This window comes from Channa argus, chromosome 1 (genome assembly GCF_033026475.1).
Source record: "Channa argus isolate prfri chromosome 1, Channa argus male v1.0, whole genome shotgun sequence".
NCBI classification, from domain to species: domain Eukaryota; kingdom Metazoa; phylum Chordata; class Actinopteri; order Anabantiformes; family Channidae; genus Channa; species Channa argus.
Window position 1 is genome coordinate 42,215,258 of NC_090197.1, and position 12,237 is coordinate 42,227,494.

At 35.1% G+C, this 12,237-nt stretch overlaps 1 protein-coding gene across 1 annotated transcript in view; it reads right to left on the reverse strand.

Moving 5' to 3' along the window:
• Nucleotides 1-1,322: 1,322 nt before the first annotated feature.
• lmbrd1 (LMBR1 domain containing 1) overlaps nt 1,323-12,237 on the reverse strand; it is a 43,546-nt gene continuing 32,631 nt past the window's right edge. Inside the window, exons 14-16 of the mRNA XM_067522979.1 lie at nt 12,032-12,113; nt 3,255-3,346; nt 1,323-2,836 (exon numbers count right to left, since the gene is read on the reverse strand). Of these exons, the coding sequence (XP_067379080.1) occupies nt 2,726-2,836; nt 3,255-3,346; nt 12,032-12,113 (285 nt within the window). The 3' untranslated portion in view covers nt 1,323-2,725. The remainder of the gene's footprint in view (nt 2,837-3,254; nt 3,347-12,031; nt 12,114-12,237) is intronic.

Sequence of the window (12,237 nt, forward strand, 5' to 3'; positions counted from 1 at the left end):
ACCTTAAGAAAATATATATATAAGTATATTTTGCAATCCACAGCAGGTGCTTTCCATGCACTGTATAATGTATTATGGTCTTTCACCTCATGGAGCACTAAGACAGATGATCTGTATAGAGGCCCTTGACAATGGCTGTACTGTTCTGCAATTCCTCTCGGTATCCACAGTAATGTGGACACAAAATCATTTCAGTCTTATTTGAAAACAGGTTCTACCTCAGAAAAACACTGTACTTTCACCTACTGTCAGTATCAAAACATGGAGCACTTCTAGAATATGTATAGCTTTTTACATTTTGTTAGTTGTGCTATGGGATAATCAAAAATAAGTGACAATTAGAAAGTTAACAAACAACGAATTCTGCTGTCTTTGTGATAAACAGGTTTAATGGTCCCCTCACCTGCATCACAGTGTCCCATTGCTAATTTAGTTGAAATGTATAGACTAAATTGGGGATGCTCACCAAAACTAATTATTATTCAGTTACAACATAACATGCATGTTTTGCAAAGCCCTCGGGCATATTCTAATATGCCTCACCGCAAAAATACATTTATATTCCTAAAATAATTAATTCCTGTATGCAATGAAATGTGTTCATTGTTTGCAAACAAACTTGCAAATGGTGCCTAAAAATCAATGCATGAAGGAAGGAAGAGACAAGACTGGCTTTTGAATAAGGATGGTGACAAGACAAGTTGCTCTCTGAACAGCACAAATCCTCTGATCTGACAGGTTGATCACACAATCCTCTTTACTCGAGGTCTAGGACTACATGTTTTTGGCTCAAGGCTCATTTGGTTTATTAGTTTATGTGGGGGTGGCATATCACATAATGGCTTAACTCAAAAGTATGGTTGCACAATGGTGGTTATGACAAGGTATGCTTACCACAAACTCTAATTGGATATGCACACAAAATTTCATGCAAATCCAAGTAAGCACTGAGTAGTGCTAATCCAAGGTCGGATGCATTTACCGTCATTTTCATTTGATACATTTCCTTATTTCTCCGAAATGTGTTTCAATGTCAAAACCTGAGCACTGAGAGGCGGAGTTCACTTTGTCACTCAGAATTACCGACTGTGGGTATGCACTTTGCAGCTCCTTAATAGATTTAGAAAAAACAATCCCCAATGTAGTCATACTTGTTTCAGAGGACGAAGGAGGACAAATACTATATCAAACCCAGAATTAAAATCACTTTTAAATTAATATGCCTTAAACACAAACTTTGGACCAGATAGGAATTTCATCAGACTCCTGGGAAAATACCTTGACGAAATGTTTTATAAGCAGCAATATAAGAAACATTCAGACATTTTGTAAAATGGTTTTATTTCTTTAAATACACCAGTTATTCAGCATTAGAACATTTCCCACAATTCTCAACAACACAGGTAAAAACTGCATGTGAGGCAGCTTCTCTCATCATCTTTTTACCACATCTCCAGTTGCTAAAGGAAAACAGACTTTTACCCAAAGGAAAAAATAAAAAATAAATAAAAAGAAAGAAGAGTAATTAGATTCTGTTTGATTTCTGAGGTGCCAATTTAGGATAACATAAACCATTTTATGTGCCCATCATGCTGCACTACATTCATGGGGCACAAACATTTGGTTTCCAAATGAAAATAACTAAAAACGTACTTTTCTTTGTTTATTATTAATCACGTCAACAGTAGGTATAAATTTGAACACTTAAGACGGGTAATTACAGAAAAAAATAAGAAATTTTAAGCAATGGCATAAAGGAGCAGTCTCTATTTCTTAATCATGTTATTCTGGCAGAGCAAAAATGTGTTTAACTCATTTAGTTTAAAACCAAGAAAAACTGAAATCCTAAAAAACCCCTACAGCCAAAATCATTCCTTTATATTCTACACAGAGTGCAGGTATGAAAGTACAGTAACATGTTCAAATTATGGTCTGAGACTGCAAATAAGTAAATGTGTGTAAAAATTAGGACAATCACTAGCACTATTTAATCACCTTTATAGTAATGAGCTTTTCAGAAAATTAGCAAGCAGAAATATGTGTGCAGGATGTTGTTTTCATATTATTTTATCCTAAAATCTATTGCCATAAAGTAACTATTTCAAGGTTCTAGAACGTGCCTAGAGAATGTAAAATTCAAGTTTATATGTATAAGTTCTATCTACAGAGAAAGCTTAGATAAAGATTTGGAGCAGCATATGACTCTGTCTCTGCTGCCGCAATACTGTGTTTCTTATCCAGCAGAAAAATTACCAATTTGTGTCAGTTTCAAACTGTTGAGAAGTGAATTCTCAAGGTAGAATTGCATTGGAGGACACTCCCAGAATCCCAAAGTCATCAATGATATTGAGTGAGAAACGCAGTCTGAGCGGTCTCATTAAGGGAAGGGACGTGTCAACTCGAAACAATGCAGGAATCCACAAAATGCCCCAGCAATAATTGCGTGAAACCAATAAATGAAACAGTCCCTTCAGGATTTTGCAGACATTTATGTGATTGTTGCATCCTAGAATGGCTGATTACATGAGAGTTTGTTTAAAATTGCAAGGTCATGCAGAATTCACATGGGATTAGTTGAATTAATTGTTGCGACTGCAACATTGCAAATTCTTGGAGGGACGGATCAAATTATAACAAATTGTTGACAGGCATTTATTTGCTTATGAAATTGTACTTTCTAGTCCAGTGGGAAAACCTACTAGTCCACCTGAGCGAATACTGATTTTCAGTGGACATATTCATCATCACTTAAGTCAGAGTCATCAGCCTCCACCTCGCCTTCGATCACAGACTTCTTCCCTTTGCAGCAGGACACCACCAAACCAATAAGAAAAGCCTAAAAATAATAAGCAGAGCACACATTAGGAAGTATTTCACAAGGATCATTTGATCAATACAATCCATCAGGAGCACCCAGGAAAGAGGTTATTAAATATTTTGCTGAGGAGATTAGCTGTTTGTTTCGGAAAATCATTTTCTAGTAACCTTTATCTGATTAGAAATGAAATTATGTGCTTCGGCTTTCACATTCGTCCGTGAAGAAAAATACTCTGGGACTGTTTCTCCAATAAATTAAACATTTTATGGATGTGATTGTGTAAATGCTTTACTGTTCAAAATAACTAAATGCACTATTTTCATCACTGCCAAAAATTGAGCTCAATCCAACCTGTTAGAGTCGTCATATCATACTAAGAACGATTTAATTTTAATCTTAAAATAACAATGATAATGTTTTGCAGTATTGATCTTACCCCAATAAAGGCCCAGTTACCAAAGTAGTAGATGGTGCTGAAGAACCAGAACTTATGGAGGAAAAGATAGGATCTTGTTACAGTGCACTGGTCTGAAATGGAAACAGAAAACACAAAAATCATAATGTAAAGAGGTGGTTGAGTCTCAAAGATATTTTGAATCCAACAAGATATTTTCCATCAGGATTGTTTTTTTTTATGTCTTCAAATATAGAAAATATTCGAACACTGTGGGAAAAAAGTGAAACACCAGTGGGTTTCAAAAGCTTTAGTGTGTTTGTTCAGAACCACGTAAAATATACAACACTTCATCTACTTAAAAACATTAAAATACTTAAGTTCCACTATATTTGAGAAGTAATTGAACTTGAATTTCTGCAATAAAGCTTTTTTTATATTGACGAATAGAGAAACCCTTGGAGGAGAAAGAACGAATCGAAAAAAAAAAAAAAAAAAAAGAAATTCTGTAAAGTGAGTGATGATAGGAGTTGACATTAAGGGAAAAGTAACTGGGAACAGGTAGAAGAAGAGTGAAGACAGTGAGGAAGACAGACATATAGCCAGAGGAAACTGGAGTTTTGTCTTTAGAGAAATGTGAGAAGTAACTGCTTCATGATGTAGATCATCCAGACAAACAGCAAGTGCAATAAAACGTGACACACAGCATCTACTGCTAAACGGGATTTATAATTGCACTAGCGTAGTACTTGTGTTATAAAGTGGTCTGTACTCACTTAAGAGCCAAAAACAGGTTGTGATTACAACATGGAGCAGTGCCTTAGGCTTTTTTGTCAATATAACTAAAAAAGACAACCAGTCTTCGGAGAAAAGGAAAGCTGTGTTCTGTCAATTGTAATACGGCTTAACCAATGGATAGAACTGGAATGACGTAACATTTAATGGAGCCTTGCACCAAATAGCTTTAATATTACACATAGAAAAGGCAAATGTTAAAAGTCTGGAAACACAAGACGACGCCAACAAATCGTAAAGACAGTGAACCATAGGTTATGAGTTATGGATGTAACCCTGATTCTCTGAGGAGGTTAAGGAAATGCAACTTCTTTGGGGACTGTCTTACCCTCTCCACATTATTTTGTGAAGCCTTTCATATCCTACAACCAAGTACAGCCAGACTCATAAATAAATCAGTTCAGAGAATATTTCTGTTTACCTATGATGTCTTTGCCCTGAGAGTAATGGAAAAGTCCACTAGCAAAGGGTATGAAAAGCTTTACCTGCCAACTAACAAAAGGAGCTTATTTGCTATAAAAGGACAATTTCAGATTTTTCTCTTTCCTCCCTATTTTTGTTGCCAAGGAACTATACAGTTATGAAAGTCTATATAAAGTATTCGATCCTGATTATAAACACATCAAAACCAAAAACTTGAAGAAAGAGACTCACTTATTGCTTATAAAAATCCTATTGCCTTCTTTATTTGTGGAGCAGCTCTGTGCTTTATGCTGGTGACATCACCTTTTAGTCTTAGCTGTCCCCTTTTTGACAGAACTGATACTTTTATTGATCTGACTAGCACAGCCGGCAAGAATAATATACAACTCTGAAGCTGATTCATTTCCTTTTATGTGCATGGATGGCTATTGGCAGCCATGGGAAATGCTGATGACATCAAATGTGGAATGTGCCAACAATATGTATGCAGTGACTGGGTCTCTCCTTAGCCCTCCCATTGTTGTCTTGCGTGAAAATGAAAAGAGAATGAGAAGAAACAAAAAGCTTTCCTGAAGATTATGTGTTAATTAGCTTAACCAGTCACATTAAAGCAATACAAACACAAATATTCCTACCGATTTCTAATCAGATCAAAAATTTCAACACAAAATGCCAAGAAAGAAAAGTCCACAATGCTGAAGGAAAAAAAAAAAAAAGCTAAAGTGAAGATGAAATGCACTGTCTGGCTATGTTAGAGAGCCATCTGGAGCATTAACGCTAACCCCGCTGAGCTGCTTCCATCACACTGTTTCTAACACAGCTCTTCGCACGGACTTGAACCCCATGAACAGTGCAATCAGACTCACACCAAGCTACAGGGCATAAAGGTGCAGAGCAAAAACTCAATGTAGTTTAGAAGTTATTCATTATAGCCAACATTTTTAAAAAGCTTTCTGCTCTGAGTGTTAAAATCTTAAAAAAGGGAAAATCCAGGTCTATGCAATTTCAGTTACAATAACGATTAGATATAGCAGACTAGTGGGAGCTCTGAAGACATATCAGCATATTTGCATTCACTTCACCTAGATCAACAGATAATACAAGATGCAAGACTATCTTCATCCCGATGACCCCACTCTTTTACTCCAGTACCTCAGCCATCTGTAGCTCTCCAGCTGCTCATCTGAAATTGCAAGGCTCTGAACGAGACCTGCAGATGGTTCACAACAGTGGTCTGCCTAAATATATTATCACGTAAACCACTGACCTGCTTCACCTTGAAGTCATTACCGTTTGTCTGATACGAGTGCAGGGCAGTGTGTAAGTGCGGGTCATTTTACCTGGACTCTTGATGTGCAGATGAGTGTTGCCCTCGCATGGTGCATAATGTATAAACTTTCATTTCTGCATTCTAACAAAAACATGCGCACGCACGCACGGTTCACAGTGAAAGCTAGCACTTGTGTTCCTACAAGGTATGCTTTTACCTTTTCTCCATCTAAAATGCAACAGAGCACTTTCCTTTCGATGTCCGTTGAGGTTGCTGATGTGCCTTCAACAGAAACTATATTCAAATCTCTGGCTTGTCATAATAGTGTTGTCAGTACATTTTCACCAAAAGCATCTTTTACTGTGCAAAATTATTTAAACAGAGTTATAAATCTTCAGACGATACAAAAGACAATATATAAAGATGTAACCTAAAATAACCTAAGCTACAATGTAAATGCAAATAGTAAACCTTGATAGAAATAACTAAGCGTTAGTTTTTTACAAAAATGCACTGATTTTACTACTTGGGGTATAGTATTGCGTAAAAACATATCACACTAGCCTCCATTACTTAAACAATTTCAGTAATTATTATACATAAGTGTTTCATTACTTAACCAGGTCATTGTCTTCAGTAACATTTTTGATTTGAACTAAATACACAGATTTTACTTGGATTAAACCAACTACAGCCAATTGACAGCTGATTGGCTGATCCTTTCAACTTGTATCTTATTGAAGGCATCTTCTTTGCACACTGTTAACCATCATTCAAGAATCTTAATTGATTTCATATTAGTTAAATATTTTTATGTATTTCCAATCTTTTAAAATTTAAGATCAACACTATAGTTTTTATTGTTATTGTTTAAACTTGATGAAAATGACAGATGCCTAAATAAACAAAGTGCTCTAGATGAGTAAATCAAGTGTTAAAGGGAAAAAACTAAGAAAAGTTTTTTGTAATGGGTTTCAATTTAAAAGATACATAAACATTTAGAAGTGAACACATATTTGTTAAGGAATCTTACTTTTATACTGTAATGTAAATTCACTCCAAAAAAATATTTTAGATTAACTGTCTATTTGCAACTTGAACCTTGTTTTCGATTACTGTTGGTTAAGAAAATACTTTATTCACTAGACAACATCCGACCTAACATCAGACAATCATACGACTTCAACTTAGCTTGAGGTGTCCTGACATCCGTACATCCAGTACTGACTCTACTTTAGCTATTTTTTGGTCTCAACCAGCCCTCACAGAAATAGGTGACCACCTGGCCAAATGCTACACTGTTCTCAAGTTTGTGTCCTGCCACCGCTTGTTTGCTGATCCGGTAGCGTTTTGTCAATTTTTAGCTTTTTCCATGAAAACCAAAGCTACAGAAGTTGACAATTAAATGGGGGGTTAAGCGAAGAGTATAATTTTAATCAGACTTCAAATATTGATGGAAAATGTTTTTTAACAATTCATTAACATTTTTAAAAATTTAAATATAAAAACTGTGCAGTTTTTTAAAACCACAAAAGCAACTACTTTTTTAAAATTGCATTTGGTTTTAAAAGACAGGGGATGTCTGTAGATTAAAAGATTACATTTTTCTTTCAGGACAATAGCTTTTGATTGACACACTATTGTAATGCAAATTGATTGAACCCTTTTGATACAAAGAAAATTACTATCAATTTGTGTTGGGGACAAGGGAGTCTCTGGTTAACAATTGCTTGGACACCTGACATCTCAGAGGCAACTCAAAATGTTGACCATCTCCTCCCTGAAGCTCTTTAAAACAATTCTGCGAGAAGTTGCTAGGAAACAGACAGCAGTCCATAATGTGAAAATTCTCTGTATTAAATAAGTCTGTAATAAGTTTCATCACTGGGATTCATTTAGCAATAATGTGATATGTCTTCAAAGGTAAGAACTATGCTTATTGGTGAAGTTCAGCTCTGATACCAGACATTTATACATTATGAAAAGAGGCAGCTTTGATGGAACAATACTTATTATTCTGTCTCTGACAGTCATAGACATAGACTTTACAGGTGAAAAAGAACGAAAAAACCATCAGCAGAAAACTGGAGCACTGACCTAGAGGGCATTTATTGGTGTATTGAGCTACTATGTCAAAAACCAAAATTGAGGTTGGATTTATTGATATTAACTGTGAAATAAATTTTAATATAACAAAAAACATTTTTTGAAAAACACAGTACCTACCAAAAACTAAGTAAACCGTTGTTACTGTACCCATTGAAAGTGATTTAGGATTAGGACAAAATAACCTTTATGTTTTGGTAAGAAATTGAGGACAGAATGTGATTAAAGTCACAGACTAGACTGTTGAGTAAATTAATGTGACCAATAAGGGAAATTGCTAATGGGATGAAAGAGGCGTTACCATAACAGCAATGAACAAAAGAGGAGGAGGACAATTTGTTCGGTAAAATAATAATTATAGATCAGTTGAAGTTATGAGGTCACTCAATCACTCTCTCTCTCCCTCCCCCCTAAAAACCTCAATTCCAGGTTTTAGTTGGTTTTTCCTCCTTTGAAAACATGCACACACTTCATCTTTCACTCATCCATTCACTGCATGTACTACTGAGAGTCCCATGCCACACACTCCATTAATGATAATGTCTTCTTTCTTAGTTTGATTGTTTTGTAATAAACAATTATTGAAATTGGCATTTAACTGTGCTGTTTTCTCTCTTTCCTACAAGCCTCGAGCCGGTTTGTGACTACATCTTTGAAAATGACAGTTATTCTAAAGAAAAATACTAATTATGAAATTTACTTTTCAAATATACAGTAAATGTATTTGCATTTAAAATGTGCAGATGTATTTAATTCTGCAAATTATGCTACTTCTCCTTAGTACTGACATAAATAAATCATAGTATAAAATAAATAAATCTTCTTCCTCACAGAATCAACATACAGTAAATAAAACCCACATTTCCTGGGAGTTGAACACCTGTAAAGTAGTTGTAGCTGTCCAAATGTAAATGAAGCATGGAATATAGTTGTATATGTTATGTTAAAGTAAACAAAAACCTTCTCCCACAGAATACTTTATCCTACAAAATTTGTTTGACAGTTGTTTTTGTGACTGTTACCCCCCCTTTACTGTATGTCAAGTTTTTCACATTGACATAACAAATTAGAAATGTATGACAAAGGATTGTCTGACAAAAGGAGAGTAGATTTAGATGAGGTTTGATGAGATATGATGCAAATTCAAGTTTACAATCAAAGTGTCTCTTCCAGCTGAAGTACCAGCATGAGCATCATCAAGTATAATTTGATAGTTCTGCCCCATTGTAAAATTCATCAGGTCTCAGCCGGGCTTCATGAAACCTGCAGAAATCTGATTAAACTTAATAATAAAGTTATTTATTAAAGGATCTTTAAAATAATTAATATTAAGTTTATTAATTATTAATTAATTATACTAAAACTACATTTAGATGAAACCTTTTTCAGTCTTGAGCTTCTAGTCTTTTACTAAGAATTATTGAAGCAATGCCTGTTGTGATATGCATTGCATATATACACTCTACACATCTACACAGAGAGGCCTGAAATTTAAGGTCAATTTACATTTACAAATGGAACTGTAATACAAATGATCAAGCACTACATATTAATCAAGTACATTGATTCTGGATGACCTGACAGGTTGATTGTAGCATGTAGCTATTTATTCCATTCTATTTGTGCCATTCCAAGTATTTGGCCCTTTGGTTAAAAAGCTCCTTTGTCTAAATTAGGAGAGAGTTGTGCACACGAATAAAAAAAAATTACACTAGTGACTTCCTACACCACAACAAAAAAGCTTTTGATTGTAGTCTCTCATAGTCGCATGTGTTGTCTCTGCTTGACACTTCCTCCCCCTCATGGTGGGTGGTACAACGCCTGTTATGAAAGTAGGAGCCTTTTCCAAAATGGCCAAAATAAGCTTAGTTTCTCTAAGCTGGTCAAGAAGAAGTAGAAGTACTGCTGGCTATTGTTCTAGTGACTGAGCCACAATGAGACCTTTAGTATAACAAAACTGGAGCCTCAGTGCATTTGTATAACTTAAAACATCACATAATCCTTTGACACAGTAAGTAATTCACACTACTTGGGCAAAACGTGCCTTCTGCTCTTACCAACTTGGCACAATGTTCTTTCAGGAACACAGTTTACAATATTTCACTTCAATATTTATCTACAATATAATTTCAAGCTTCCAGGCTAAAATAAACCAAGTGGCTAAGTGGTGCTAAATCATGGCTGATTCTGTTTGGGTCAATTGTGATAGTCATGGGACAGGAAACCCATTTAAGAAAAAACAACTTTAACAAAGAAAACTATTTTATTTCCACAATTCTACCTGCAGAGATTGTCAGTTTATACAACCACTGTAAGTTAGCAGTATTGGCATTATTGTCATATGTAAATATACCTAAATGAATTGAACGCAACCCCATTAATCACTTGGGTAAAAGCAAACAAAATTAAACATTATAATATCATCATTATCTTGTTTTAAAATTATCTGCCCATAAAAGTTATTGCAACTTCCTTCTGTACAGGAAGACATACTGATAGATAGGGAAGATACTTGTATTACTCCAATAAAGCATTGTGCATAGAGTCACATTTTAAAGGGAAACACCTTGTGCCCCATAAGAAGTGGTGTGGCATGGAATGGGGCTTTGACTATCCACTGCAGCTACATGCTGTACACATCTACTACCAACAGCTTGCCAACTCTTCTTAAACTGTACAGTAACTGCAATGTAACTAATAGCAACATGCACCAACATAAAGACTTGTTGATAGCTATGTGCTAATCAATTTGTGTAAAGTGAATATGCTACAATGTGTTACCACCACATAGAAGAATTAGATTACTGTACACAAATAATATCTTTGATTTTAATGTCTTCAGTTACTCTTCTACCTCTGAATTATTGTTCCATTTTTTGACCGTCTTTTCCTCTCTAAAAGCATTGTGCAATGAAAGTTATTCATGAAAACCAAGTCAATATGGTCCGTCACTAACATATTCAAGCATGCTCCTCTTTGTCATTCAAAACCGGGCGAGATAAAAAATGTTAGCAGTTTACAGAGGGTTTCAGACTGAGTGGAAATCAGTCTCCCACAAGCATTATGCACACTACTAGAGTAAAGTAAGCTATCTGATAATTTTTAAAATTAGAATTTTTATTTCCGACTAAATAATCAGTATGTGTTTTTTTTTTCCTGTTAACAATCGTTCACAGATCAGCTTTGATTGATGCATTCAGAATTTACTTATCGGACAAACCTTTCACTATGACAAACTAACAATGCAGGACAAAGACTCAAAAAAGACAAAAAACAAAAACTAACGGAGTAAAACATGAAAATAAAACCGCTTTCAAATTCCCTAAATGCCATAGCCTCTCTACACATTCCTGCATATTCACCAAACAGCTACTGATGATAGTCATAGTCAAATCTACATTTACATGAGGAAATACAGTATATATTTTTGGGAAAATATAAAGTATATTTAATTGACTAAGAATCAACCACTTCCACTTGACTGGTTCCACGTGAGCTTTACTCTATTTATTGCATACTTGACATTTAACTCCATCTACACTCATTACGCTAATTGCATTCTAATTCTCTATCTTCTGGTAGCAATTTTTTGCCCCAACCTTTATTTATTTGAGTAAAAAAATAATTACCCACCTTGCTAACATATCCTTTCAATAATGAAAACAAACAAGCATAAGAGCCTAAACACTCTTACAGGTTAAAGCCAAAACAAGTTGTCCTCAAAGACAAGTCCAAAACACAGTATAAGTGGTGAGACCGGAGGGACAGCATACTGTATTCTTAAAAATACATTTTATTCTTGCTTACACTAATGTCTCCACTAATACGAACCAAAGAAAGAAAGGCCACACTTACAGTAACATACTAAATATGCATACATGCATCTATCTCTGGCTTTATACCCAAATATAACAACCACATGATATCTGCTCATCATCAAAAAGAACCTGAGTAGAAAGAAGAATTAATTATCCCGATAAATATCACAAGTATAATGTACACAAAGGTCCATGTATTATAGGTGAAAGCTTGTCCTTATCCTCGCTATTATTCCCTCTAATAAATAATAAATAATGATAACCATTACTGAAAAGTATTCTGCACAAAACATATGGGCTGTTCAGTGTCCTTCCTTTCTTCTTGTATCAACTTGTGAGGAATATATCTTTGATAATATAAGTTCTTCCAGCATTTCACAATGTGCTAGCACAGATGACAGACTCACCCTCGGGCGCATCAGCACCACAGATCCTCGAAGTGCCAAAAGTAGCATTCCCAGATGTAGGACTTGCTGAGACCATCTGACTCTGATCAAAAACACAACAGGTTTGTTCAGTAAAGAAGCATTTGAAACTATTCCATGTGGTACATGCAGACTTAGGGTTCAGAAAAAAGAGCAGTTGAACCTATGCATATTCTACAATACAAGAA